This window comes from Musa acuminata, chromosome BXJ2-7 (genome assembly GCF_036884655.1).
Source record: "Musa acuminata AAA Group cultivar baxijiao chromosome BXJ2-7, Cavendish_Baxijiao_AAA, whole genome shotgun sequence".
Lineage (NCBI taxonomy): Eukaryota > Viridiplantae > Streptophyta > Magnoliopsida > Zingiberales > Musaceae > Musa > Musa acuminata.
This window is the reverse complement of record NC_088344.1, coordinates 6,273,537-6,301,375: the sequence shown is the minus strand read 5'-3', so window position 1 is coordinate 6,301,375 and position 27,839 is coordinate 6,273,537. Positions and strand designations below refer to the sequence as shown.

Below are 27,839 nucleotides of genomic sequence, written 5' to 3'. Positions count from 1 at the left end.
GACTATTCCCAATTGTCACTATGTGGCCCCCACTTATTCAGATGACACAATAGGAAAACTCTCAAGCACCTAATACAATTCTGTCCCCAGTGATCTGAGATGGACCAGGCTTTGAAATAGTAACAGAACTTTTCATACAGAAAAATTTCTTCATACAGAAGGAACCAATGCTATTTTATAACCATGACGAGAACATCAACTAGCATCATATGTAGATTTTTGTCCAAACTCTATAATTCTCATATGATCTTCCAAATTTAGTTAAACGTACCCCACAAGACCTTGAAATACGAGGGACATTTTATGGATATAATGACACAAAGCATTGAGTTTTAAGAATATAAACAAATCTAGATAGATTTTAACTTGTCAGATGGGTGAATCAATAATCAAGAGAATTTTCAGCCCTGACATACCATAAGAAACCAAAACTGCATATTTGTTAGTATAAGCTGTCACGAAAGATCTTGAATCTAAGCACTAAAAGCTCAGAACAACTATAATATAATAATGACATTCATTGATGAACCTAGATCTTTCTAACATTAGTTTTAAATTTCATGCTTTAGAAAGCTGTCATAAGTAGAGGATTCAAATAGATTCATGGATGGGGAATAAAAGAATACAAACAAAATATTATGTTGCTACCAATGCATTAAAAGCCTCTAATATCATGCATGTTAACTAGACTGCAGTTGGATTTTTTTCTATCAATTCTGTTGCAAACCCAAATAAGGAAAATATATATATAAGTCAAAGGTTTCATCTGCAAAACAATGTTAGCTAACTAGGATCTATAGTACCATCACATTGACCAACTGCAATTGCTTCCAATGCACTAAGTTTAGGTTCAAACAACATTAGCTGCCAGCAAGAAAAAAAGACTCTTACTAGCATGTAGAATTTATTTATCCTACTAAATTAGAATAATCTAATAGTGGAGTAAAAACAAATGTGATACTTTTGTGATCAAAAACTTCTTTTTTTTCCATTTTTTTCTTTATTTTGCACCTATGTCTGGATACCAATTAGTTAGAAAATAATTAAAAATAATTAAGAAGCGAGGAAACCTACAATTACTTGAAACAATAGCACCATCCTTCTGCCTCGAACCAATACTCAGCCTCTTGCATCACCCATCTTTTCCGTTCCTCCCTATCATATCCCAAACCCAATTGTCTTGAATCAACCAAGAAACTCATCTTTGAGAAGAAACAGATCTAGTAGAGAGAAGAACTACAGAAAAAAGGATATGCAAACATCTATAAAATCATTTCCCAGTAATTTCGCATTATTAGCAGTGTGAGAAATCGATCAAAAGGCAAATTGAAGAAGACTAGCTAGCGATCCGGCGACGAGATTTACCCTGAGAAAGCTCACAGCAGGCTCCCACGCTGGCCGACAGATGGGAGGTGAGGCAGGGAGAAATCACCACCACCCGCAGCGGAAGAAGAAGCTGCACGCATCCTAGTTCCCCCAAAGACCTGCGTGGACACAAATTGAGAGAGCGTAAGGGATCAGCGGAGATGAAAGTTACAGGGGTAAGAAAGTACCGGGAGGGAGCAGAGGAGAGTCGGCGGCGAGGGACAGAAGGGGAAGGAGGGAAGAGGAAAGAAGGAATCGATGGCCGTCGCGGAGGTGAGGATCGCGCGGCGGCGAGAAGCGACCCGGAGATCGAGGATGAAGGAAGTGCTTTGTGACTAGTGAGAGGAGATGGTTTTGGCGAGGGAAGGTTCGAGGATGAAGAAAAGTGCTTTGTGACTAGTGAGAGGAGATGGTTTTGGCGAGGGAAGGTTCGAGGATGAAGAAAGTGCTTTGTGACTAGTGAGAGGAGATGGTTCGGTTCAGTCTCGACTCGAATTATTTGTCCGGTTCAATCTCAGACTCAATGTATATATATATATATACATGTATATATATATATACATGTATATATATATATATATACACTGTCGACTTCCCTTTGGCTTATAAACATAATACACTGTTACGTAGATCAGTGTTGCATCTGTCAAGGAGGAATAGACTCTGCAGAACACATCCTATTTCTCTTACAATTTTGCTAAATCCTGTTGAGACTTCAATCCAATCTGAGCTTCTGGTCTTCCAGTATGCTTCATTGGTCGAGTGGTGGTTGGCTGAAACAGCAGGAAAAGTGGGGAAAGCATGGTGCCTGAGGACACCTCCTTTCTTGCCTCTTCTGCAGATGAACAGAGTAGTACACACCCAGATGACTCTTTTGCTATATTCTGTGGTTGCTCATTCTTGATCAGCAGGGACACTGTGTTTGAGGGATCCAACATCCACCAAGAACATGCCCTCTTCAGGCTAAAATCTGAGCCATTCTTGACAGATTATGGAATGCCTCCTAGTTGAATCAGTCTAATATTATCATCAAGTCTGATTACCTTCAAGCAATCCTCATTTCTAATAGATCGAAGGCTATTCGCTAGCACCAAAGAAATATCTGTTCTGATGTTTTGAGGATCAAAGTTTTGTACTTTGAGAATGTGATCATCGTTATTAAATACTACTGCTCACGATCTTACTAAGCGAGCAGTACTTTTTTATTCTCCTCAAAGCTCTGAAGAGAATTCTCTGTTTTTGGGGACTGAGATCCCAATTGCTGCTCACATCATGCTTTATGGATAGTTGCTACATCTAAAGCTCTACCGAAGATTGTCAAGAGTATTCTATAAAATTTATTATAATGATCGGACATCGATTTGAGTCTGAAAACATGAAATCCATGGAAATCCCTGACACGGCCCAAAAGTTTCTTGTACAAGCCAACTTTTTGACTGTCTTCATGTTGCTCGTGTAAACTGGGCCACAAAGGTTCCTCTTGATGGGACTGGCAACAAATAGCAGATAAGGAAAAGGGCGCAGGCGAATTTTCCTGTGGGGAAAACTGGAAGCGACCTCCTGATTCAAGGGGCTGCTTCACCTCGCCGCAGAGCACCGAAGAAAGCCTGTGGGCTGGCACAACTATGACCCCCTGTTTTGAAGGTGAGAACTTGCTATAAGACCACAGGCATTGTCTTGCTTCTCCACATCTCCATTACAGCCATTAACTTCCTTCACATACCACTTCAAACAGCGTTCTCTTTTTCTTCTTCTTCTTGGTTCTGTATCAGTCAATTACAGATGCGAAGCGTGGTAGACATCTGCTCTGCAGAGCTAGAAAGGCTTTGCAGAAGGTGCAGCACAATCTTGTACGCCGATAGCTCAAGCCCAAGCGACGAAGGGAGCAACGCAAAGAAAAGGGAAGAGCCTTCCCTTGTTGTAAGCCAAGCCAAATCACACCAACCACCACAAGGCATTGGGACAGAGGCTGCCTTGTCCATTTTAGTAGATTGCTTTGGCCTTTAGATGATTGTTCATCAACACAGAAATCCTATGCTGTACTACTAAAACATATTTTGAGCTATTTTAATTCATCTGCATCATACTAAATATATATTTTCAGCTATTGATCGTTTGAGAATACATAGTGTATCTCTCCCTGTCAGACAAAACATCTGAGAGGGGAAGGCATTGACAAAATAGTAATTGGGACAACAAGAGAGTGATTTGAATCCATTGCCACTTGGTTGTTCCTGAGGTTGGATAAGGAAAGAAAGAAGGGGTCTTTGGTGTGGATGATAGGAGCAGTAATTACATCTCTCTCATTTCTCGCGATTGAGATGTCCTGTTAAATCCCCCAGTCACAATCAGGGCCACAATAAGTCGCATCTCAAGCTGACTTTTACCCACTACTAAGTAGGGAGCAAGTCAGGATAAGAGCAAGCTAGAGTGATGTCCTTAAAGGTTCCATCATGCGGATAATGGAACTCAGCATTACCAGTTGACTTTTAGCCTCAGCTGAGCTGAGAAACTTCCCTGCATATTGCATTTCTTTTGGGAAAGAGAAGATAAAAGCAGTGGCGTCTTCCTCCTGCAAATGCCGATCCCTTTGTTCTTGTTGACGCGATTGTACGAGGCATCCATAGCGGTCCAAATGACAAATCCAATTCTATTTTCATGGAGACTGATGCTATGATAAGCATCAAAGCCTTGCATACTCAAATTAACCTTGTAGATTTGCACGACAAGAAAGGTGATGATATCCTTCTTCAAAAGCTCATAAAAATATCACCCAATCATTACAAACATCAGAAATGGCCTTCATTGACTTTTGGACTTTTATTTTAGTTTAGCATCATACAGATTGGAGAAGACGAGGCGCACTTTACAGCCAATCTGGACTGTCGCATGATGTGCTTGATATCTGAATGAGTTTTTGATGTGGCCTGCAAATAAGGACTTGCTTCAAAGAGGACACGCAGCTCCTCGATCATTTCAGCAGGTTATGTCACCTTGAAAGCAGCTGATTGCTTAAAGGAAAGAGAGTGGCCATACTTTCAGGCACAGCTGTATATGTTGGCGTCCCTGTCGTTAAGAGAAGATAGCAAATGTAATACAAATCTACGCTTTAGTCAATGTACTACTGCAACATCAAATGTGGCTTTTGTTGTTTCTCACTGTTGCTACAATGCTTCCTTTTTCAATGCTGTCGTAAATGATTCAAGGGGACGGTGGTCAAGAAAGGGAACTCGTCGACTTGATTGAAAGAAAACCCATGCATGTTGCTGAAATGGTATGTCGAAGCTTGAGAGAGAAAGAGAGAGAGAGAGAGGCGTGATTCATTGTTCCTTGCTCGAACTTTATCCATGATTGCAAGAAAAGTTACACGAGGTATTGGCCACTACTGCCTTATACGTATAATATGGTTTAGGATACGTATTGTTAAGAAAAATTATAGTGAGCATCTCAATCAATTGGTCCAAATTCAAAGGCGTACGAATGTCCGAAATGGCTCCGAGATGAAAGTGTCGAGCTTCCGATATGTCGCTTGCACTAAGACCAATATCGAAAGAAGTTTTTCGATCAAATCATTCTGATACTCAAGTTAATCACTAAGGTCTTTAATGAATATAATTTTTTCCTAAAAATTAGCCTCCTAGCGTAGCATCGAAGATCACCTTTTATACATAACATTGGAGGAGATAATTTATAACTACTCCAACATCCACCTCTTAGCGTTTTGTTCTCGTGGGCGATTGAGGGAGATAGGTCTGAACAATATAACTTAGACTATTATCCATGCAAGCAAATAGGCGATGACAACATGAATCTTTTTTCTTCCACATTAACTTTCATATGGTGCTTATGTGTTGAATGATGATTAATTGTTAATATACCTCTTATCGTTCTTCCGATATTAATCTTACTGTAAGCGATACCTCGGAAGCTTATCACTTTCACGTTGGAGTCACTTCCGAGCCGCATCGAAGCCACTTCGGACACCTATATTTTCAGATTTACATCATATTGGGTTGACTACGATATTGATGACAATTTTCCCTAATACGTATAATATTTTATTTGAGAAGTATATATATATATATATATATATATATATATATATATATATATATATATATATATATATATATATATATTGTTGATCACGAACTAAGTCAAGCAAGATAGGTATAAGAAACTGTTGTAGAACCGGCTAATGGGGATGGCTCTTGTGCCGCAACAGTCGACCCATGTCCACAAGTCAACATCCTCTTCTCTTACGTGTTCACTTCCCACGCCTTCCGGCCCTCAATTTACTTTCCGTACACGTGCCTTGATACTTTGGTCTCGGAGACCTCTTTCGTCTCTGCTGCTGCGGCTGCTGCTGCTGCTTCAGCATCTTCGCTTTGCCACCTTTCGGTTCTGTTTGCGTCAAACAAGTTGCTCTAAATCTGCATCATCCAATCCATGGGGGCTCGAAAGGAAGCTACTTGTATCCCGTCGTTCTCCACCAAACTCCTCCACCTCCTACACTCCGACGCCATTGTCCCGTCGGAGGAAGAGCTCCGCTGGGTCGGAAGTGACGCCGCCTGCTACGTAACGAGACCCTGGACATCGTCTTACAATATCTCTCTGTGGAACCCTGCGGCCGCCTCCCCGTTAGTCGGGTCCCCATGGACGAAGCAGCTTCGCGCCGATCCCCACGTCACTGGTCTTGTGGGCTCCCTCGTCCGCCGGGAGGGCCACGTCTACTCCCTCGCCGCCGCCGGGGGCCTCCTCTATACCGGATCGGAGAGCCGGAACATCCGGGTTTGGAAAGGCCGGCAAGAATTATCTAGCTTCAGGTCCAGCAGCGGCTTCGTCAAGGCCATAGTCGTCGCTGGGGACAGAATCTTCACTAGCCACCAAGACGGCAAGATCCGGGTCTGGAGGAGCTCCTCGAAGGATCCCTCGGTCCATAAGCGAGTCATGACTCTCCCTACTCTTGGGGACTTTCTTAGGAGCTCCATGAACCCGTCCAGATACGTGGAACAGAGGCGGCACCACAGCTCCCTTTGGCTCCGCCATTTAGACACCATCTCGTGCCTCAGCCTCGACGAGGACGCCGGGGTGCTCTACTCCGGCTCCTGGGACAAGACCGTCAAGGTGTGGCGGATATCGGACTGCAAATGCCTCGAATCCTTCAACGCGCACGATGACGCCGTCAACGCAGTGGCCACCGGGTTCGACGGCTTGGTGTTCACAGGGTCGGCGGATGGGACGGTGAAGGCATGGCGGCGGGAGGTAGCCGCGGGGGTAAAAGACGGCATCGGTGGCGCCACCAGGCACGTCTCTGCTCAGACGCTGCTCCAACAGGAGGGTGCAGTGACCGCCTTGGCGGTGGTGGCAGCGGTGGGGACCGTGTACTGCGGGTCGTCGGACGGGGTGGTGCTCTACTGGCAGCGGGAGGGGGGCGGAGGGCCACTCGGTTGCGGCGGGGCCCTGCGCGGCCACGGGATGGCAGTGTTGTGTCTCGCCGCCGCTGGGACCATTCTGGCTAGCGGATCGGCGGACAGGACCATCCGAGTGTGGCGGAGGGAGGAGGGAGGCGGTGCTCACGTGGTCGTAGCCACCCTCGTCGGCCACGCGGCGCCCATCAAGTGCGTGGCTGTGGAGGCGGATGCGGAGGAGGACCGGGGTGATAGGCGACGGTACGTGGTGTACAGCGGGAGCTTGGACAATTCGGTGAAGATATGGCGGGTGGGTTAGTGGGAGCGGCTGCCGGAGGCGGCACGGAGCACGCCACGGCACGCGCGGTCGGCGTCGTCTTTGCACGTGTGCGGCGGTGCGGGCGCCATGACAAACTGATCTCTCCGGTCCTCGGGCGTGCCTTCGCTAAGCACGTGTGGCATATCAAGCAAGGTGACGATACCACTCTCTATTAAGGTAATGTTTCGGTTCCCCACGGTCTCTCCCATGAACGTTCTCCTCCTATCTAGCTATCTCTGTGGGCCCCGCGTAAAAGCTGAAGTCACCGTGAGAGGCCCGCGAGGTCAGATAGGACGGGAAAGTTGTGGGTCACCATTTCTGGGCGTGTCTTAATTATAAAATTCTATAATGTCAAAATCATATATATATATATATATATATATATATATATTCGTAATTATATATGTTTTCGCGGTAGTCATTTTATAAATCATACATAAACAGCTGAAAGGGTAGATAGGTATTTTAAGAAAAATAATAATGATTTTATGACTCATAAAGAAAAAAGAAAGAAAGAAAAAAAGGAATGCATGCAGACTGAAGCTAGCAAGATGGCTTCATATTACATAACCAAATTTCCACCAGGTTGAATTGAATTCTGTAGAGGATATACAACACGACGTCTTGCCTCTATACACAGTAAATAATGGCCTTGAACAAAGAAGGGAAAACAAAAATGAACCAAATCACCTCTCTTCACGTCCTAATTAAGCAAATGCAAGTTCTCTTGACAGAAGAAATCTGAAACTAAAGTTATGAGGCTCCCACTCAATGATCTTTCCTGACCTGGCTTGTGGGAACCCTTGCATGGATTTCCTGAGTGTCTCACAAAGATGATGGTGAACCATGTCAAGCAGTGCCTGTGAGCTTAGCTTCATGTCCTTGGCGTACAAGTCCACAACCTTGGGCATGACGATCTTGTGTTCCTTCCGAATCCTCACGGTGGCACGAATGAACTCCTCTTTTGCAGCTTCCAGCTGCTGATACAGTCTCTTGGGGGTGTACACTCGGACCTAAAGAACAGCATCTGTTAGGAAGATTAATGCAGATGTTTTCATCTTTTATTTGGATTTCTTAGAACTCATGATCATGGAGGTGAAAGCTTAAACGTTCACAAAAGAGAAGCGGAAAATAGTGGCTTAAATTACAGTAAACAAGCTCTGATGGATCATGATGAAGTTTACCGCAGGATCAGAATGGTTTCCTGAGCAAAGTGCAAAATGAAGAAGAGGTTCTTGTTGCTCAATGGTGTATCCTTGCCAGCGATCTCCAGCCTTGTTTCTTAACCTTGGGAACAGCAACGATTGAAGCCACTGCATGTACATGTATCCAAAGTTTTGATCAGGAGAACTCTTCATACTCCTATTGCAATGCTGAAGTCACTTTTAAGAACTTCCTCAGAGTGACTGTGGATTTACTCTGAATAAAGTCCACAATTTTTGAATAGGTACTCAGCAAAATAAAGTTTTCTGAACAAAGTCTACACTTCTTTTGAATGATTTTTCAACGTAAAATCAAGATTATATGTCATAAAACATTCCATTTCTGTCGGCATTTGAACAACATTGCAGAAATAAAGTTCATCTAATATGAAACTCAGAAGAACTACCTGAGCAGGGCAATGTGTGCGGCAAGAAAGAATAGAACCCTGTATGATGGCTGCATTTACTGAGCCACCACCGATGTTACAGCTTGCCTACATCAAAGAAATAAAATGCAGCTTATTCTCAGAGAATTGAACTAGTTTTGACATGATCAATGTCACTATGTTTACCTTGATGAGCAGTGATGCCTTCTTCACATTGTTCTGTGGAATCCCATATTCTACATATGCCTGTGCAAACAGCGTAGACATCACTTTCAGGTGACTCAGATCAATCATAAGCTTAACAAAGATGTGCCAAAGTATTGTGTTTACATGCATCATCAAGGCATTATGTATGTTTATCCAAAACGCAAGCTTCTCCTCGTGCTTCATCTTCCTTGGATTGACCTTTCGCAGTCGCTGAAGAATTGACCTGCAAATTTCAGAATCGTAGTGATCAGAACTAATCTAAAGGAACATGCTGTTGCTCGAAACAATTATCAACTGGCAACATCACCTACTTGTAGTTTTGTAGCATGTCTTCCACATCTTTCAGCCTCTGAGGGTCCCTGCTGATCGAAGGAACCTCAACCATGGAAGCATACGGTCCGCTGAATTCTCTTAGTCCTTCGACTTGGAAAGGATGAATCAAGCGAGAGTAGTCAAGAAGAGGTTCTCTTCTATGGATGGGAGTGTCAAGAACAGAAAGCTCAGTGATTGATGAGAGGGATGAAACAGGAGACGATGGAGGGCCATGGCAAACCAAAGGAGGCTCTGCAAGTCTGCAATATATGGCACACATGCATCTCACCATGTCTTCTGAGAGCTTATTGGGGGTTTCCGGAACATGATCAGCTATATTAGCACCGAGATAGTCCGCTAGGCTGATCACACTCGAAGCATGATTCTTCTCTTCCTGCCCAACAACACAATTCGATTCATAAGCTGAAGGAAAAAGAACTCCTTGATCCAGTGATGAACAGAGCTTGCAACGTAGATGTGTTCTTGCCTTGGGAAATGCCAGGGGTTGAGAATGGCTGGAGCGAAGAGCTCTCGCAATGCTCTCTTCCGTAGGTGATATTCTCGCGGAACGAGTTGCTCGTTGCGAGACCGAGGAATGACCGAGTCGAACGTCTGCACCAGCATTCTTCTCCTTGCAGATGGATTCATAGGCTTCACGTATCTGATGAGACTGAGCTCCTGGCCCTTCTTTCTCAGATGAGGCTTCCTGTGTTGAATCGTCATCATCTTGAAACATCTCCAACTGGGAACTCTGTGGCATCGTCTCTTTGTGTGCAGTATCAGCAGATAACGGAGCAATTTGGTGGCTGAAAGCTTTTCGATAGAGTGACAGTAGATACTGCTCCAGGTACATGACCTCCAACTCCAACAATGCAATCTCCCTTATCAGCTCTTTGGTAGTCTGCTATCACATTACAGTTTCAGCAAATTGAACATCACAGAATGAGAGATATGCATCTGCCAGAATGCACAAAATACAAAGAATGAACTGACAATGAAGTGCAATCAGAAATCACTGCGCAACACTGTAAGAGTAGATGCTACTCCAGTGATCTCTCTCTGAATCATTGATCAAAATCAAAATGGGAGTCTGAAACCAAACGCCACATCCATCAAGAAACAACAGTTCAAGATAACAGTGAGAGGAGAAGAGAGCCACCTTTGGCATCCAAGTATCATTGGAACAGAGAACTGCAGATGAGCTACATCCCAATGCTTTTTCTAGTGCACATCGCGTTTTGAATTGACCCAACAGCCGCTTCTCAAGCTGCAGAATCTGCTGAACGCCAACACAGTAAGAATATACCAAAAGAAGAAAGCTAAGGAGAACATGATTCAGCTGCCGAGTGTCAATGGAGGAGGCTATCAAACCACTGCCACTTCACATACCTCTTGCTTCAATGAGTGTTGGACCTCAGCGTCCGGTAATGATCTCTTCTTGATTCCAATGTAGTCCTTAGTCTTTCCCATATCCTTGCAACCATAACAAATCTAGCATAAATGGATCTGAGAAAAGAACGACTACAGAACTACACAACCATGTCAAGAACACAAAAGTTCAGCAAATTGCAAGACTCTGAAATGATCAAAATGAGATTTACCAGCTTAGAACAAAGTTGTTTAGGTGATGAACCGAATTTATCTTCCCTGCCTGTGTTGTCGGAATCACTGCCATGATAAACCAGAGGTACAAATGTAAAACACTTTGCATCAAACATCAAGAACCAGCAGCTCGACAGCTGAGTGATAGTGTAGAAGAAGAGATCAGCTACCTCTTGGATCGCTTGTGCGTCGAAGAAGACCTGTGAGTGTGGCATTTCACACCCTGAACTCGGATCACACGCCTTTCCTCAAATTCCATTTGCAGATGTAGGCGTCAATTAGCAGCCACTGAGAGTGTCACCCAAACCTTTTCGGTGCGGATGTAAAGGGAAGACAGCACTCAACTGGCAGGACCCACTGTGTGACAGAGAAACAAAATGTGGGCATAAGCAACACTGTTCACGGGAAGATTAACTCGGATCACCATCCAATGACCTGTGGGGAAGAGAAAGATCCCGTGCTGGTTGGAACAGTGGACAGTCAGATGGGGTTTCAGAGCTGAGATATCATATCTCGTCTCATCCACAGCCTCATTCTTTCCCATTTTGCAAAGCAGCAGCAGCAAGACCTCCCAACCAACGAGTCTGTAGAATTCCAGTTGCTTGAGGGCGTTTACAGACCACACACGACCAAAAGATGGCTAAACCTTTTCACTTCGTTTCCAAGATGCGAGAGGAATGATGAAATGGTGGCCCCTGAAGTCCATGCCCACATAGTTACCACCATAAACAATGACAAACACTAGCTGGTTTAACCCTGGAGAAGATGAAGATGCCTGTTTTGTCCTCAGCTCCAAGCTTTTTAACGCTTGTCGAGGAATCGGTTGTTCTTACATGCAATGGCCTTTTGCAGTACACATGGAAGAGAAGATGTGGGGAAAGGGGTAAGCAAACCACAACCTCTTTTCCTTTTATTGACCTCATCATAAAGCTTATCCTTTATGCAAGTAGTGTTGAGAGTGAGCAGAGAAGCAACAAAGGAGCCTCCTGCATGCCACCACTTGAGTTTGTATCTTTGTATCTTTGAATCTTTGCATGTACATATGCAGTATTCTGGGTAAGCCAAAAACATGAAGAGACATTGCAATCATGGGACCAAACCAAACTCACATTGCAGGTTAATGTTTCAAAAGATGGACAATGTAAAGTATCATAAATGTATGTAACTTCTTCCTCCCAGTGTAATGCAAAGATTTAGGCTTTATTCAGATTGCATCTGTTGGTATGATTAGATTCATCTCTGCATAATTAGTGCTTTGGCATAGCAATTATTTAGCAAACAATGCTGTAATTTAGATGAATAATGGCCTAAAATTTCCACTCTAAGATAAATTTAAGGCCAGGAAACTGTATTCAAGACTTGTTTTCATGGATTCAAGCTCTACACCTGCTTCTGATAGTTTCTTATCTTTCATGTTCAAGACACATGGAAAGAGTAGAACAGCATTGGTTTTCCCTCATGCAACTCTCTGTAGTTGAGTTCTTTAAGAGTCAGATCCAAAGTGATGCTGCCAGTTTTACTTAGACAATGATCTCCAACCTCTGCTTGGCTTTCTCCTGGCAGGTCAAAAGACAACAGAATCTCAAATCCTCTTTCTCCAAAGCACAAAAGAAAGAGTTCAATCTTTTATATTTCTTTTCTCTTTCTGAAAAATCAACACAAATAGTTTGGAGTGAGCTGACACAGCTCAGAAACTATGATATTATCTCCTGATCCATAATACTACTCTCCTGACAAAGGAGATTACTATGATATTAAGTATTTAATCTCCAGATAATATGTTGATGAAAAATGCAAAGAAATTTCCTTATTCGACAGAAATGAAAGAGATAATAATTCTGAAACTTAAAAGAACCTTCTGCTTTTAAAAGGCGAATCAACACGCGCGACTTAAGCCAGACTTTAACTAAAGATCAAAAGGAAAGAGAGAGAAAACAGCATAAAATAAAATACTGGAATAAACACCACCTGCACAACACACACACACACACACACACGCAGCGGGAATCAGGGTGCATGGCCTCTCCCAAGTGCGTGACAAAAGCCTTTGTTTCTCTCTCCAAGGGACTCGTTCTGGATTCGAGTCTAGCTAAAGGAAGCACAAGCCTTTAGAATTGCGCAGGGAAAGAAGAAGACATCCGGCAAAAGCCATGTTTCCATCGCCTTTACGCCAAAAACAGGAGCTAAATCATAAAGCAAAGGCATGCATGCCCAATTCCCAGTGTTTAGATTTCGTAAAGCACAAAAGACACCACTGACAATATGTCAAATGCAGAATTGCTTTCAGTTAGAGCACTGCTTTCTACCTTCTTCAGTCGGCCTGATGAGAAGCTAAATGAAGTTGCAGTGCATTCTTTCTTGCTCGAACTGACTATGAAAATACAATGCAGCAGAATTAGACTTACAGTTCAGAAAACAAATTGTATTATGCAGAATTCTCTCAAATTTTAAAGATGATGTGAAGAGTATATATTAACTTGGAAATCAGCCATCAAAGAAAGGAATAAGAACATGGCTAGCATTGGCTGCTGTGCCATCTAAATCTGCTGAGCCTGAAGCTGAGAAATGGTTACCTTGTGATCTTTTTTGCTCACCCCTTTTTCTTTTCTGCTGATGCTTTATGGCTTTAAGCGTGTCTTCGGGTTTCTGTCAAAGGTGGTCAAACTTTACACTTCTTACCGGCATCTCCTACCAACATTTCAATGGTACGAGGAGACTTGAAATGTTGCCAAAAATATATATTTCACAAATAAAAAAAGAAGAAAAAAACATGACGGCGAATTGGATCGATCGGATTGATTCATGTAAGAACAAACGAGAGTCAAACATAAAATTTAACGAGGATAGAAGAAAAAAATCACTTGTTCTCTCTATCTCGAATAATTTTTTATAGATAAATTCCTTATTATAAATGTAATTATGGAAAAGAAAATAATACATATGATATTTGTAATAAAATTTTCCCAGAGTAGGTGTTGATCTTTCATATGACTATAGACAAAGACACATACCTAATCCAGGATGGATATTAGATTGCAAGGAAAAATGAAGGGAAAATAATAATAAAATTTCCACTGAATTGTTTTACATAATGCATAAACAAAAGTTATTTAGAGTGTAGAGAAAAGGTAAAATATTTTCTGTTCTTTTCCTTTTCTTGTGCTCGAAATGTAGAAAAATAGGAAAAAGAGGAAGATACATTGAGAAACAACAATTATGAGTTTTTTTTCTTTTTTTTTGTGAGAACAAAAAAGCTAACTTATGGTAAAAGTACAAAATATACTCTAAGATTTTTTGTTTCCCTACAAACAAACATTGGAAAAGAATTCTTTTCAAGTGAGAACCTTTTCCATGCCACATAGATAGATAGATAGAGAGAGAGAGAGAGAGAGAGAGAGAGAGAAAATAGTTTTCCCTTGAGTGAATCTCTAGAAAAATTGATGATAAAAGCCTTAACCACATCTTATCCAAGGAGAAGTAATACCACAACCAAAGCACAATAAGGTGGCTCATCAACCAAACACTGTAGTAAAAAGCTTTCAATTTACATAGCCATATCTATTCATTGATAAAAGATGGCTACACAACACAGCTTAGGTTGTGGTACATGAAACATCAAAACAAAGCTGGCAATCTGTGGACATTACAATAGCTCCACATGGATCGAGCCAAAATGGAAATGTGCCATGTCTCACAAGCTTCACTGAAGCCAAAGCCACATGCATTCCAAGCTCAATCAAGAAGACAAGCCTGTCTCAAGTCAACACAGGCAGCCTTATCTGTAAGAACTGAGCTTTCTGTATCTTTGCAGAAACTGCACAAGAGAAGATGAAGTTGATTGGTGAGCTCAAGGTTTATCTTGCAAACAAGATGAAGTTGAGGTGGAATGGAATACTCTGTCACTTGTGTCGAGCCCATATGACTGGGACACTCTTTACCCACCAAACAACAAGTATACAAGCTGTCTGGGTTGGACATAAATTAGGCCAAATTTGTGAACTAGTAAGAAATGTTTTGAGTGATTAACCTAAAGTTAATTACTTGGCAAAAAAAAGGAGCTAAAAAAAGGACTATGGACACAACACCTTTAAGTTCACTTTTTCATGTGTAGAGACTGTTGATATGTCTTGATCTCTAGAGACCATAGTTTTCAAGTCTTGGAACATGGCAAGGTATGGTGTGGGTAATAAATAGGTTGGTCCACCATCTTGGTGATGATATATGTATTGGATAGCTTATAGTAAGTAGTCACTACAATAATTCATATGTTTTGTCTTCTCTGTTTCTATTTTTCCAATAATTCATCTTGGGCTAAAATCTTTCTTTTCTTCAGTTTGATGAAAGACTTGTCTAAAAGGAGAGGTTTGAGCTCTTCACATGCTTCCAGCCAAACCTCATCCTCCATCTTTGCAAGGGATAAACCAGCAGCAGAGGAAAAGCTCCAAAACTTGAATGCTGCCTGCAAGCTGACAAGACTATCCCACAGTAGCAGTCCATCTGACGGAGAAGGATGAACCTGAAGAGGTAGGTGGAGCGCAGTGAACACATATGAGTTCTTTGTCTCCGACTCATATAGGATTTCATCTTCTTTCCATTCAATAGAAACAATGAATCATGCAACAGAGAATTCGCTTCATCAACCAAGCTGTTGTTTCTGCATACAAAAATGTGGGCTCATAATATTCCAACCAGGGACAAGCTTCTGTCCTCGTGCTTCCTCTCGGATCATGACTGACTCATAAAGAACTTGGTCTTTGATCTATATGAACCAAACTCCCTTTATCTTTTCCCTCTTCAATTTTCTTTGGAAGAATCATTTCACAGATCCATTGTCACAGAGATATGGTCCACAACATGATAGCTAAGCTCCAAAACAATGCAATAGCAAAGCTGAAGGGGAGAGGACACTTTTTGGTATCATTTGACAACAGTTTGCCTCTCTTTTGTGCTTTTGCTTTCTCTTTTCCAGTCATGGCAGTCCACCCCCCATATAGCCAGAGTACTACAAAATGAGTCTTAACAGTCTAATTATGCAATCAAGAGAAGCAGCTTGTTTTGTGTCTGAAATCATCTAAATGAGCTATTGAAGAAGGCATTATAATATACTTACTTCTACATCCATTGTCACACTACTAATTAAACAGCTATGATCTAGAGGAGCAGGTATTTTTTATTTTTAGTACAGTAACTTGGTTAGATCTTAGATAACATTAATGTGGATTGTATCTTCAGACAAGAAATCTACTTAGATTTAGTACAAGTCACAGCTAATGATCTAAGCTGGTAATAGAAAAGAAATGGAAACAGTGAGTCCAAGCAAAGATGAGAGAGAACAAATTACCATTATTTAATCTACATGAACACAGCATTCCTTGAGACCAAAGCCAGCACTGCCTCCAGGATCCAACCAAGCAGATCCTGAATGCTTCCCCCAAGGTATCTTCATCTCTGACTCCATCACTCTCCCCATGTGCCTGCACCTCCTCATGCCACTAACATCCTGCTAATTAACTAAACATACGCAGCCACATAATTGAATGAGAGAATCCAATTCTCTTGCACTCCCCTTCTTGCAGCAGCAACTGCGATTTGTGGCCCCAGGAACTGTGCATGCCTTTCCTATTGTGGTTGCTTCTAAACTGGTCGAGAATCAGGACAGTAAAGCGCGAAGTTGGGGGTGTAAACCAGCCTGCTAATTTGGTCCCCAGACCCAACTCCGAGCAACAAGCTGTGGACCAGAGACGAAAATGCCAGCTCCCCCTGTTTCGAACGACTTTAGATCTCTTTTAGCTTCCAATCTCTTCTTTGTTGTTGAAAGCGGGATATCAGTGAATAATCAACACATTTCCAAGGCAACTCTTGATCTTCTTGGTTTACATCAAGTCCCCACCTAAAGCCTCCACTACTCTTCCATTTCTTAATTCAGACTCTCACCACAAGCCTATTTTTCTGAGAATAATATACAAGTTAGAGAGAGAGAGAGAGAGAGAGAGAGAGAGGAGTTGATGGGTTGGAATAAATCGAAGGCAAAAAGTGGTGACATTCTTATCTGCTAAAGCTAAAGATCTCATCTTTTGTAGCACTCGAATCGGAGGGAAATGATCTGAGTGACCCATCCCTGTTCATGCTCGACACCGGAGCTCGCTTCCATCATTAGGATCCCAGAACAGCCCGGGAGGGGGAGGGGGAAGAAATGTAGGAGGTTGGTGGAAGAAATTGAGGCTTTCAAGGCGTAAGTACACCCATCAGATTTCTTGGTGTTTTCAATGAATGCTTTAGTTGCTTCATGGCCTTCTCTTTTTTCCTTCATGTGTGTCGATCTTTCTTTCTTTCTTTTTGATGTTTCTTCAGTTTGTCTCAAGAACTATTTCTTAGTTGCTGTAAAGATCGGGTATTTCTCCTTCTCAAAGAAAATAAAAGCAGAAAGTTCGAATCTTTCATTCTTGAAGAGGAACTAGAATCAGATTGCCTAGTTCTGGGTTCTTGTTCTGTTTTTGAGATCTAATTTGTTTTTCCTGATGCTTTCTATCTTTTCTTTTTGTGTGTTGTGTTAAGTTTCATGACATCTCCCTACAATTTCAGTTACATTTTTGTGGTTGAAGAATATTTGTACTTATTAATTTGTGTAGAACAAAAGACGCACTTTTGTTTTACCAAAACTTGAATCATCAAATTCTGATTATTTTTTTCTTCTTTTGTTTTGATTACAGGTTTAAATAAGATGCTGTTTTTGCAGGAGTGACAACTGTTCTTGCTGCAACAAATTACAGGTTTCTGATATTACCAGTTATGTAGTTGATGCACACCTTGAGACGATGCTTTCTTCTCCTGAAGATTATTGACCCTCTCCTGAACCCTGCATCAATAGCAGCCTTGTCCACAACTCTCCTTTGTGTTCTTTACACTACATAAATGGCAGATCTTAGAGTTGGGAGGACTGAGCAGGGACAGACAAAGATCCGAAATGTTCCCATTGCAGTAACCCCAGAAGGGTTCTGGTGTTGCCCCTCTCCTGCTGTTCTTCAAAAGACCCTCAAAAATCACAATCACCAAAGCAAGAGTAGAGTTTCATCTCCACTGCCGTCAAAGACTTTGCCCGTTCAGAGAGCTGCAACTCCCCCGGTGGATAGGAGATCACATGGAACCTCACCAGGGACTAAGGTTGTTTCTGATGAACAAAGATGTCCAACTGACAATGCTGCTGCTTCCGCAAGTCCAACAAAGGCGCCTGAGAGGCCGCCAGAGAGGCCACCAAAGCCATGTCCTGATACCCCGCAACGCAAGATATCCGTGAGCTTTGGTCAACCTGACACCAGCGATTTGAAAGTCTTTTTGTTTGGTAAGGAAGGAATCTATGTGAGGATGAGTGTTCATAGGAACATTCTTGCAGAACATAGCAGCTTCTTTGCAGATAAGTTCTCCAGGCAGTCTCCTGTACCGTGTGTTGAAATAGTAGACTGTGAAGATGTGGAGATCTATGTTGAGACGGTGGGATTGATGTACTGCAAAGAACCGAAACACAGATTGATCAAGCAAAGTGTTCCTCGTGTACTACGGATTCTCAAGGTTCGTTTAGGCTTGGTGTTAGAATTATTTTTATGTATCATTTTCTTGATCTGACCTTTGTTGTCTGCATTAACATTTAACGATATCTGCAAACAATTAGATATGTGGCACAATGACCTTGCTGAATGAATGAAAATGCAATCATAACTGTGTGATTATAAAGGTTGCCTTCATTAACATATAAAAGGTTCCTTCCTTGATCCCTTTCTGTTGACTTAAGTTGTAGCTCATGTACATTAAGAAACCTAAGCAGATCGAATATGTGATGACCTTTTATTTGATCGTAAGGCTACAACAACAAAGGTGCAAAGGAAGAGTATACATGAAGCAGTTCTGTTACAACTATTCAAGAACTGAGATGTTGGACAATGGAAAAAATGGCCACAAAATAGGAAGCTTACATTATATTAATCTTTACCAGGAAGAAAACATGGCATGCATCGATAGTTTGATCGAGAATACGAGAACCACTCTGAAAGTAGAAGGATGGGAACTCTTAGAGGGGATATCTTAGCTTTACATATGATTTTATTTAATAGAATTTTTTTATCAAATATAGGACTACAAGTATGTTATGACAAGAATAAACAGTTGTATAATGATATTTGGCTTCAATCCAATCTGAAAATGGATTAAGACCAATATCATCCAACCCACTCTAAGCTCTAGGCAGCGGGATAAAGGAGCCTGATTATATCACATAGGTCCTTGATAATTGAGCCTGAATTAAGCTGCCATGGTGACCGATAATCCATATCGAAGTTCACCCTTGAATCAGCTTTGAGGGAAACAGAATATTCTGTGGCTTATCATCACCATGCAAGTTGTGAAGGTCGTTTATGAATGGCTGCTTCATCAATGAATTAGTGTGATGTCTGTCATAGAAAAATTGTTATGTTTTTTTTATCTTGTTAATATAAATCTAATTTTCTGATAATCAATTTAGACAGATGAGGGAATAGAAGAGGCCTGGAAAAGGTAAATCGGGTATTTTAGCAGCAATTGTTTGTTCTTTTTTATTTTTGCTCCACTAAGAAGAGTTAAATTTTCAGGGTGAATTTTACATTACAAATACTTGTCTTATGTCACATATACTTTTGCTACCACTTTGGAGTAGAAATGGATTAGATATTACGAAGCCACATATCGGATCACTTCTGATCAACAGATATGAGTTCAGATTCAGATCTTCCAACTAGACTGAACCATGTGTTTGTACAAAGAAATGGATTCGAAGCAGGTGTAAGGTGGAATACAGTTTAGGAAAGATAATGTGGCTTATATATATCTTTCTATTTTTCATATTTATTATAAGTGGTTATTTCTAGGTGCTTCTAGAGTTCTATTTTCATCTTTATCAGTGACTTGACACGATGAATTTGGCGAGGTCACCTCAGAGATTGGGGTTCTAATAAAATAAATATGAGTCTAAAATTAGAAAAAGTTGTTTCATATTAGTTCTTATTATTTTTTTCTGTGATCGATTTAAGGTATTTTTCTAGGTCCTATTATGAGATGTGTTGCGGCTAAGGAATTATGTTTCCAATAGAGTTTGATATAAAGATTTTTATCCAAGAACAATTGATTGTACAGGGCTCTAAATGTCTCTTTACATGTAACCTTTTTGTATTATTTTTCTTTCAGAAGAATACATGGAATATTTATTCCTGTTCATAGAGTATTGCAATTCTTTACTCCATAAGCAAAAGTGTCATACGAGGGCTCAACTCCTCTCCAAAATGATGTAGAGGATAATATCAGCCATGGGTCTAGGCACAAATCTTAAATGTGCCAGTTACGTTGCCAAAGGCATCTCAAATTGTGCTAGATGCAGGGTGCACCTTGAATGGAAATATTGTCCAATTCATATAATTGTTATTTGATTGTTGTAATTGGTTTTCAGTTGAATGAAATTTAGAATTTAGACAACCAGGAGATTTTGATATCTTCTTCTATATTTGCCTCTTTCTTCTGATTGTTGTTTATCAATGAACATCTTACAGCATGCCTGAGACTTTCATCAATGCAGCATTAATGGAGAGTCCATATACACAGCCTAATCGTCAGGTCTGATCATAGCACCAAGCCTCACCCTATGAATTCAATGAGTTGCAAACAAAATTAAAACACTAACTCAAACCTGTCAACGATATTTCTTGGATAGGAAACACAAAAAAAAAGTAAATTAAAGAAATGGTAGATGATAAACTTATTGTAATTTGGAAAGTACATTAATTTTTATGCTAACATTGGTGATTCCAAAGTCTAGGTAATTCAATATTTGGATATCAAGACATGCGGGTTGTAGGTTACATGCAGAATTTGGTTCAAAATACACATCCATATCCAAAAGATTTAGAAGCAATGTTAGGAATATGAATATGATATGACAAAAACATACATTTGTATAATATTTTTCTTCATTTTGATATGAAAATGGATTCAGACCATGAGAAAACAATGGTAATTTGATAGATATTGGTTCCATCTACTAGTTATTTTTTTATTACTGCATTTTTCATGTCCGTACTCTTACTTATTCTATAACATCCATTAGTTTGATTGAGACGTTGCTTCTTCATATAAATATAATTGATTGTTCACAGGTTGCTGAATCACTTGGCTTCCACGAATGCATAAAGTCCTGCTTGGACTATTTGGAAGCAGTCCCTTGGGTTGCTGACGAAGAAGAAAAGGTGGTGTCCTCTGTCAAACATCTCCAGAGTTTTGATGCCAGCCCTATATTGAAGCGAGTGGCTTCAGATATATCAAACCCACCAAATGATACACTTGCTCACATAATGCAACTAGTTCTCAAAAGCAATGAGGACAGAGGTCGGAGAGAGATGAAAGCATTGGTGCTGAAGCTTCTTAAGGAAAACAATGTTGGGACAAATGGTTCTGTTAACATACGCATTGAATTATTTTACGGTTCCTGCAGGACTTGCATGGAATCACTGTTACATCTGTTCAGACAAGCATCCGAACCTGGTCTCTCAGATACTTCTATAGACAGTAAAGATCCTGTGATGCGGCAGATAGCTCTTGAGGCAGACAATCTCATTTGGTTACTTGAGATTTTGATTGATAGGCATGCTGCAGATGAATTTGCGACAACATGGGCTAGCCAGCATGAGCTTGCAGAGTTGCACTCGAAGCTGCCGATCATGTCACGCCACCTAGTCAGCTGTATCACTTCTAGGCTTTTTGTTGGTATTGGAAGAGGAGAGATGCTTCCATCAAGGGAAACCAGGCAGCTACTGTTACAAATTTGGTTACAGCCACTAATTGATGACTACACCTGGTTACAACATGGTTGCAGATCTTTCGATCGGACGGTCGTCGAGGAAGGAATTGGGCAGACTATTTTGACACTCCCCTTAGAAGACCAGCAGACCATTCTTCTTTCTTGGTTGGGGAGATTCTTGAAGGTCGGTGACAACTGCCCCAATCTCCAGAGAGCCTTTGAAGTTTGGTGGAGGAGAACTTTCATAAGGCCCTATGCTGAACAGCAGGGAACAAATGTGATGTCTGATTGAAGCTAACATTTAGACTTGTAGTTGGACTTGAAGAAAGTGACTGCCTTCTAGTTGGATGAATTATGATTAAATGAAAAAGTGGCACACTGCCTTGGAAGATTGGAGATGTGAAATCAGGTTTGTTTTAGGTTGAGTTGCATGGAGAAGTTTGAATGTGACATATATTCAGCTGATGAAATGGCATTTCTCACTTGTGAGGAATTCATAGGTATACTGAAGCTGATTTTAGCTGCAAAGCTCATCACATTCTCTGAATATTAACTGCCACTATGCTTTCAGTGTATAATTCTACATATGTGCATTAGATGACTATCTTATAAAGTTCATGTTTATTTCAACCTCATTTATTCTCTGCTCTCACTGGATGTATAACTCCAAGCCATTGATGAGGATCCACAGTAGCTTTTATGATCTTGTCTGGTAATTATTATTTTCAGAACTTCTCCACCTATTATTTTCAAATCACTTTTTTTTTTTAGTGACTGAACAATTCTACAAATTGAGAACAAGTAAGAGATGAATGACAGATACAGCTGTTCAACAATGGTATCTGAGCAGCAGATAATAATCTACATGCCTTTAGTTCTACTCATCCAACCATTACTTTGAACACAAAATCATTCGCTAACCTTTTTACCAGAATATTAGACAGAGGAAACTAGTCATAAACTATAAAGAAAATTGTACATATTCATCTCAATGACTCAATAAATCATACCTCATTTCTTATTCTTCTATTATTATCATTATTACTGCTCTTCTTTCTTCATTTCTTTTACTTAATCTGAAATTAATATCCAAGTAATTACTTGCAGTTCTAACTTATTTTGCGTTTTGATACCGAAAAATTGCTATTAATCTCCGCCAGAGCCTCTCAAATCGATTTTTATTTTCTATCCTACAATTCCATCAGCTACATTCTAACCCAACTTATTGCCCTTTATCCCTTCGAAATCTCATTCACTCACTTTGTCCTACATCACAATGGCATCAAGCCCCAATTCTGTATCCTGTCCGCACTCTTCTCCTTCCTTGCTGCCAGTTTGCCACAATGCTCCAAATTGGTGTGCTTTCTATTTCTTGTTCTCATTCTTCTAACAACTCTATAAATCCGCACGAATATGCCACGCTTAATCTTGAGTCTCTCAAGGCATGAAAGCTGAGCTGCGGGAACAATCACATCGATAGCAGCAGAGAACGTTATGTTCTTGAATACTAAACCACCGGACGCTCAAGAATGAATCGCTTGCACATTCTTGCATGTGAATGATAGAATCATATGATCATAAACATAATTATGATTTTACACTACTTACACATACGGTGAAGATCCTTTTTTTATTAAAGAATTACAATGTTTTAGTCAATATAAGAAATATAAAAATAAGAGAGATGACAATCGTATTAAATTAAATGTATAATATGTTCACCTTAAAAAATATAATAATTCTGATTTATTTGTTTTAAAAAATATTTTTTTCTCTTTATTCTTGATTAATAAATTTTGGATTTGATTTTTTTAAAATTTTTCAAGTAGATGTTGACATGTGATCGACTGCATATTATATGTTTGAAGATTCTAGATTTAGCACAATCGGTCATCAGGAGTGGTAGTCAATCTTATGAGGGTATTTGAGTATCGATAAAGGATCATCCGCTTTCGGTATCATAAGAGGAATGTCTCGTATGTTCTCGCTTAGACAAATCTCTAGCCAAAATCATTAGAATTGAGAGAGAATGAGTTTTCCGAGAGAATCCGATTAGAGCGAGACTCGAGTAGATTTTGTATGGTCTAACAACACCATGCTCGGTATACGATCTTTGAGATATTAGATGGATGAGGGACTATAGATACATAGTAACTAAAGATAGATAGATCCAATAGATTAGATCCCTTTGTACCGTCTAGGGACTATAACGTAGTGGCCTAGTACGTCCATAGTCAATGAGTTGAGTGAATTATCATGAGATGATAATTCACTGAATCAGAAGGAGTTCTGATATGTGCAACTCATGACCAGCTTGACATTGGGCCTAGAGGGTCACGTACATATGGTAGATGTCGCGACGAGTAGATGATTGAATATGAGATATATAAATGATCCTTTGTTTTATTAGATATCCGATAAATCTTTGTTTTATTGGATCTTTTGGGTGAGTCCCAATAAGAGCAAATTGGATAGAGATATATTAATCTGAGGCTTAGAATAATTGGATAGAGATTCAATACCTACTAGGGAAGGATTCATTAGAGTTAAATTAATAGGAACCTCTATAAATAAGAGAAGGACTAAAGAGTCATGGGCTAGATCCTTTTTAGTCACCTCCTCCTTAGCCATTAGTCCGTTGGTGGTGCGTATGGATAACAACCCTTCTTTGTCTATTATTACGAGGTGGTGCACTACAAAGGAAGGTGCATCATCGCATCATCTATTATGTAGATTACCACTATAGAGGAGGATATCTGACTTTCTTCATCCATCGACTTGAATCTACATTTTCAGGGATATACGATCTCCCCTATGTGAAAACGTCTCATGAATCTTACGTGGTTTTTGGTTTATTGAGTTTTTCGCTCCCAATCATTATACGACATTCCTATATTGTTCTTTTGGGAAACTAGTTTTGTGTTTTATTTTTCCGTTATGCATGTGATGTCTTCTCAAGTTTCTCAACAAAATCAAAACCAAATAACATATTTTCATAAGCGAAGAGTGTTAATAAATAGATATAAATATAAAATAGATCTAAAATACTTTTATGATTTAAAATATTTTATTTTAAAATATGAAAGTATGGAAACCATGATTACGCTATTATGCAAAAAAAACTTTAATATCAGAAATGAAAAGAAAATAATAATAGATCAAATTTATAATATGCACATTTCGATATTGCTTAGAAAATCTATAGTAATATCGATTTACAAGAATAACTAGACTTGTTTTCTCCTCTCGTCTTGATTCTTCATAAGACTGATATAAGCGATGGACCATGGACAAAGGCGAGATGAGAAAAGATCTATAATCTCTTCATAGTTAATTCATATGACTAAGAAAAGATGAGAAAAAATCTGTAATATCTAAATAATGTCATGTATCTATGTTGAGTCCCTAGGAGATTCGGTCTATTTATAAGTGATAGTAAAGAGTCTAGAAAAAATAATTAGGAGAATCACTATCATTTCTTAAGAAATCCTACCATAAATATTTTTTTTTTTTATTGACCAATAACCATGATCAAAATCCAATCATATCTATAATATATTTTTTAAATTAGATATATCTATAATATATCTTACTCAAAAGAAGAACTTAATTTATTGATCTATTTTAATATTTTAATCTTTTTTAGGGTCCAAATAAAAAAAAAGAAACATTACAATCATATTAAATTAAATATATAATATGTTCACTTAAAAAAAGATAATAATTCTGATTTATTTAAAAAAAAAATATAATTTTCCTTTATTCTTGATTAATAAATTTTAATCATGAATCTTCAGTCCTTGATGAATTTGATTTTTTTTTTTTTTGCATGATTGAGTAGATGTTGACATGTGATGACTTATTATGCGCATATTATTTTTAAACTAATTAATTTTATTTTTTAATCAACATTGAGTAGATGTTGACATATGACAGCTTATTAAATGCAAGTTATGTCTAAATCAATTAATTTTATTTTATTAATAAATCAATTAAATTAGTGACAATGACGGTGGAGTGGTAACAGCATCCCAGTAGTAGAAGCTGCGTTCGATACCGGCCGTGGGGATGATGAGTTTCGAGAGAGTCATGGAGACAACTCGATCTGTCATTTGCATTTAAGCTCAAAGGCAACAAGTTATGTACTGAAAGATGTAGCAAATCTGATTCGAAACATCGATTAATCCAAGCAAACATGCCATCTCCTCTAAGAAGAACACAGATCAAAGTGAAACCTATCAACGCAACGCTGCCACCCTCCTCTTTGGATAACTCCGGCTCCTCGGAAGCAGGTAGTCCGAGCCAAGCTTCACGTCGTCCTCGAACTCGCAAGGCCGGTCCTCGTCGATCCTCCCGATGGCCATGCTTTGGCTCCTCGGCGCCATCGTCGGCTGCGGCAACGCCCATTTGAGTTCTTCGCCCATGCGGGACACCGAATTCGCCCGTATGAGATCCCGCAAGTCGTCGTCGCCGCTCGCCCTCGGCAGCGGCGCGGCCGCGTGGTACCCGAGCGCGCCGCCATGCTGCACCCCGTCGGCGCAGCTGGTCATGCAACGCACGTAGCAGTCGCATGCGCGGCTCAGCATGCGGACCGGCGCCTTCAGCCACCGGCGGAGCCTGCTGCCGCTGCTGCTGTTCCTATCGCTCATAATGATTGATTCCAAGGCGAGCGTGAGAGCAAGAAGAAGGGAGTGGAGGCAGGAAAGGTTGGTCACACGTACAAGGAATAGCGGTGAGATAGAGAGAGCAGATAGGTTGGAGGCTGCTCACGTCAACTTAGGTAGACATAAAAGACATGTTTGGTGAGGACTCGTGAAACCGACGACCATTTCTTTGTGAGAAGGTTCACAGCACACACAGAGATGGTGGATAAGAACAGACATGGTGGACATATATAGAAGAACAATGGCATGGCAAATTGGAGACAGAAAGGCGAGGCAACTCCTCTTGTATAATACCATAGAAACTAACATGGATGTGTTTTGGTAGGATCACAAAGTCTTCTCTACGTACTTCATGAAGATAACTTGTGTGGTGGGATACGCTATCGTTGAGGAACAGGTCTTGCATGACAGATTAATCTCAATCTTTCCGCCTAATTGTTTTCATAAGGAAAAGGTCAATGGCCAGTGGAGAAATGTTAAAAGAACAAGAGAGGATAAGATAATTAATTCAATACTTAGGTTGATGATAGTATGTTGATTAATCAATCCCTTGCGAATTAATTCAAATCTTCTCTCCTTTTCAATGAGATATTAAATTAGAGGTGATAGTACTTGTAGTTGAATGATTTATCATTTGTGGTAAGACCTAAATGATTATTTGGAGTTAACAGTCCAATCTATATATTTTTATTAGAAAGGGAAAAGACATACATATAATATTTTAATACCCCTCAGGAGAGAGACATACATATAACCTTTACCTCCTTGCAAGATTTCAATTACACTTTGTCATGTTTTTGGTAGGCTCAACAAAGACCTATCCAATAATTCTTGATTTTTTTAGTCTTTTGATACTTTTATTCGCCATTTACCTCAAGTTACTTTTGATCATTCCTCTCTTTTGATCAACTTTGATTGCATCTCTCCTAATCATATTAGACAAAAATCTTTCAAATTTGGTACTCTTGAATCGTCCGAACTATTTCTTCAAATATAATATTAGCCATCTTAAAAATATTCTCAAATCCAGTAAAGCCAAAATTATAATTTTGAAACAAAAAAAGAATATTGGTCCTGCTTCCACCTTTGACCTTACTTTGCTCGGATCCCAATATAATAGATCGATTACACTCGATAATAGATCGATTACACCCGATAATAGATCCATATTATTCAAAATCAACAAGATTGTGACTAGGGACAAAAATATCACATATTTTCATACCATCTCTTATGTGAGTTTGGAAACCAAAATTTCTTTTAATAGTGATATATCAGTCGTTTTTAATTTTTATACAAATTACAATTTCGAATTAAATGGACACTACTTTTCTGCGACATCGGTCATTATTCTTTTCGATTTGTGTAGCCACATAACACATTTAAGATAATATTAACATATATTGTGTTGAATTGATCATCAAACTAGTATACCTAGTACACACACACAAAAAAAAAGAGTTGGCTTTAATTTGGATTTTTTTTGGATTTGTATGATGAATATACCCACAATCTCCTGAACCCCCTCCTTTTTTTTTTGTTTTTTGTTTGGGAGCTT

The 27,839-nt window shown here is 39.9% G+C and overlaps 4 protein-coding genes across 5 annotated transcripts; 2 read left to right on the top strand and 2 right to left on the bottom strand.

The window, feature by feature from the left end:
• The first annotated feature begins 5,562 nt into the window (after positions 1-5,562).
• LOC135616139 (protein JINGUBANG-like) lies at positions 5,563-7,416 on the top strand. Its single transcript, XM_065115322.1, has one exon. It carries the CDS (start codon positions 5,815-5,817, stop codon positions 7,093-7,095), a length of 1,281 nt encoding a protein of 426 aa, XP_064971394.1. The 5' UTR covers positions 5,563-5,814; the 3' UTR covers positions 7,096-7,416.
• Positions 7,417-7,686: 270 nt separating this feature from the next.
• On the bottom strand, positions 7,687-11,363 carry LOC135616086 (uncharacterized). The gene is made up of 10 exons (XM_065115263.1): positions 10,975-11,363; positions 10,804-10,870; positions 10,592-10,675; positions 10,362-10,478; positions 9,202-10,103; positions 9,014-9,113; positions 8,870-8,929; positions 8,705-8,791; positions 8,280-8,408; positions 7,687-8,108 (listed from the first exon to the last, which is right to left on the bottom strand). The coding sequence occupies exons 1-10, from the start codon at positions 11,061-11,063 to the stop codon at positions 7,803-7,805; spliced, it is 1,941 nt and encodes a 646-aa protein (XP_064971335.1). The 5' UTR covers positions 11,064-11,363; the 3' UTR covers positions 7,687-7,802.
• Positions 11,364-16,243: 4,880 nt separating this feature from the next.
• Positions 16,244-22,252, top strand: LOC135616867 (BTB/POZ domain-containing protein At3g50780-like). Of its 2 annotated transcripts, none has more exons than XM_065116567.1 (3): positions 16,244-17,036; positions 17,541-18,370; positions 20,977-22,252. In XM_065116567.1, the coding sequence occupies exons 2-3, from the start codon at positions 17,717-17,719 to the stop codon at positions 21,907-21,909; spliced, it is 1,587 nt and encodes a 528-aa protein (XP_064972639.1). In that variant the 5' UTR covers positions 16,244-17,036; positions 17,541-17,716; the 3' UTR covers positions 21,910-22,252. The 2 variants fall into 2 exon arrangements, with proteins under 2 accessions (XP_064972639.1, XP_064972638.1); XM_065116566.1 differs by having other exon boundaries at positions 17,515-18,370.
• A 3,603-nt stretch (positions 22,253-25,855) lies between these two features.
• On the bottom strand, positions 25,856-26,266 carry LOC103991050 (uncharacterized). The gene has a single exon (XM_009410416.3). It carries the CDS (start codon positions 26,264-26,266, stop codon positions 25,856-25,858), a length of 411 nt encoding a protein of 136 aa, XP_009408691.2.
• Positions 26,267-27,839: the final 1,573 nt, after the last annotated feature.

What these genes read in the sequence shown, in the direction of transcription:
- LOC135616139 (XM_065115322.1), top strand. Translation starts at nt 5,815, where the DNA reads ATGGGGGCTCGAAAGGAAGCTACTTGTATCCCGTCGTTCTCCACCAAA.
- LOC135616086 (XM_065115263.1), bottom strand. Translation starts at nt 11,063, where the DNA reads ATGGAATTTGAGGAAAGGCGTGTGATCCGAGTTCAGGGTGTGAAATGC. An exon ending in ATGATACTTGGATGCCAAAG is followed by an intron (nt 10,104 to 10,361) that starts GTGGCTCTCTTC and finishes ATGTGATAGCAG; the next exon opens with ACTACCAAAGAGCTGATAAG. An exon ending in GCACACATTGCCCTGCTCAG is followed by an intron (nt 8,409 to 8,704) that starts GTAGTTCTTCTG and finishes ATGTACATGCAG; the next exon opens with TGGCTTCAATCGTTGCTGTT.
- LOC135616867 (XM_065116567.1), top strand. Translation starts at nt 17,717, where the DNA reads ATGGCAGATCTTAGAGTTGGGAGGACTGAGCAGGGACAGACAAAGATC. An exon ending in GTGTACTACGGATTCTCAAG is followed by an intron (nt 18,371 to 20,976) that starts GTTCGTTTAGGC and finishes GATTGTTCACAG; the next exon opens with GTTGCTGAATCACTTGGCTT.
- LOC103991050 (XM_009410416.3), bottom strand. Translation starts at nt 26,266, where the DNA reads ATGAGCGATAGGAACAGCAGCAGCGGCAGCAGGCTCCGCCGGTGGCTG.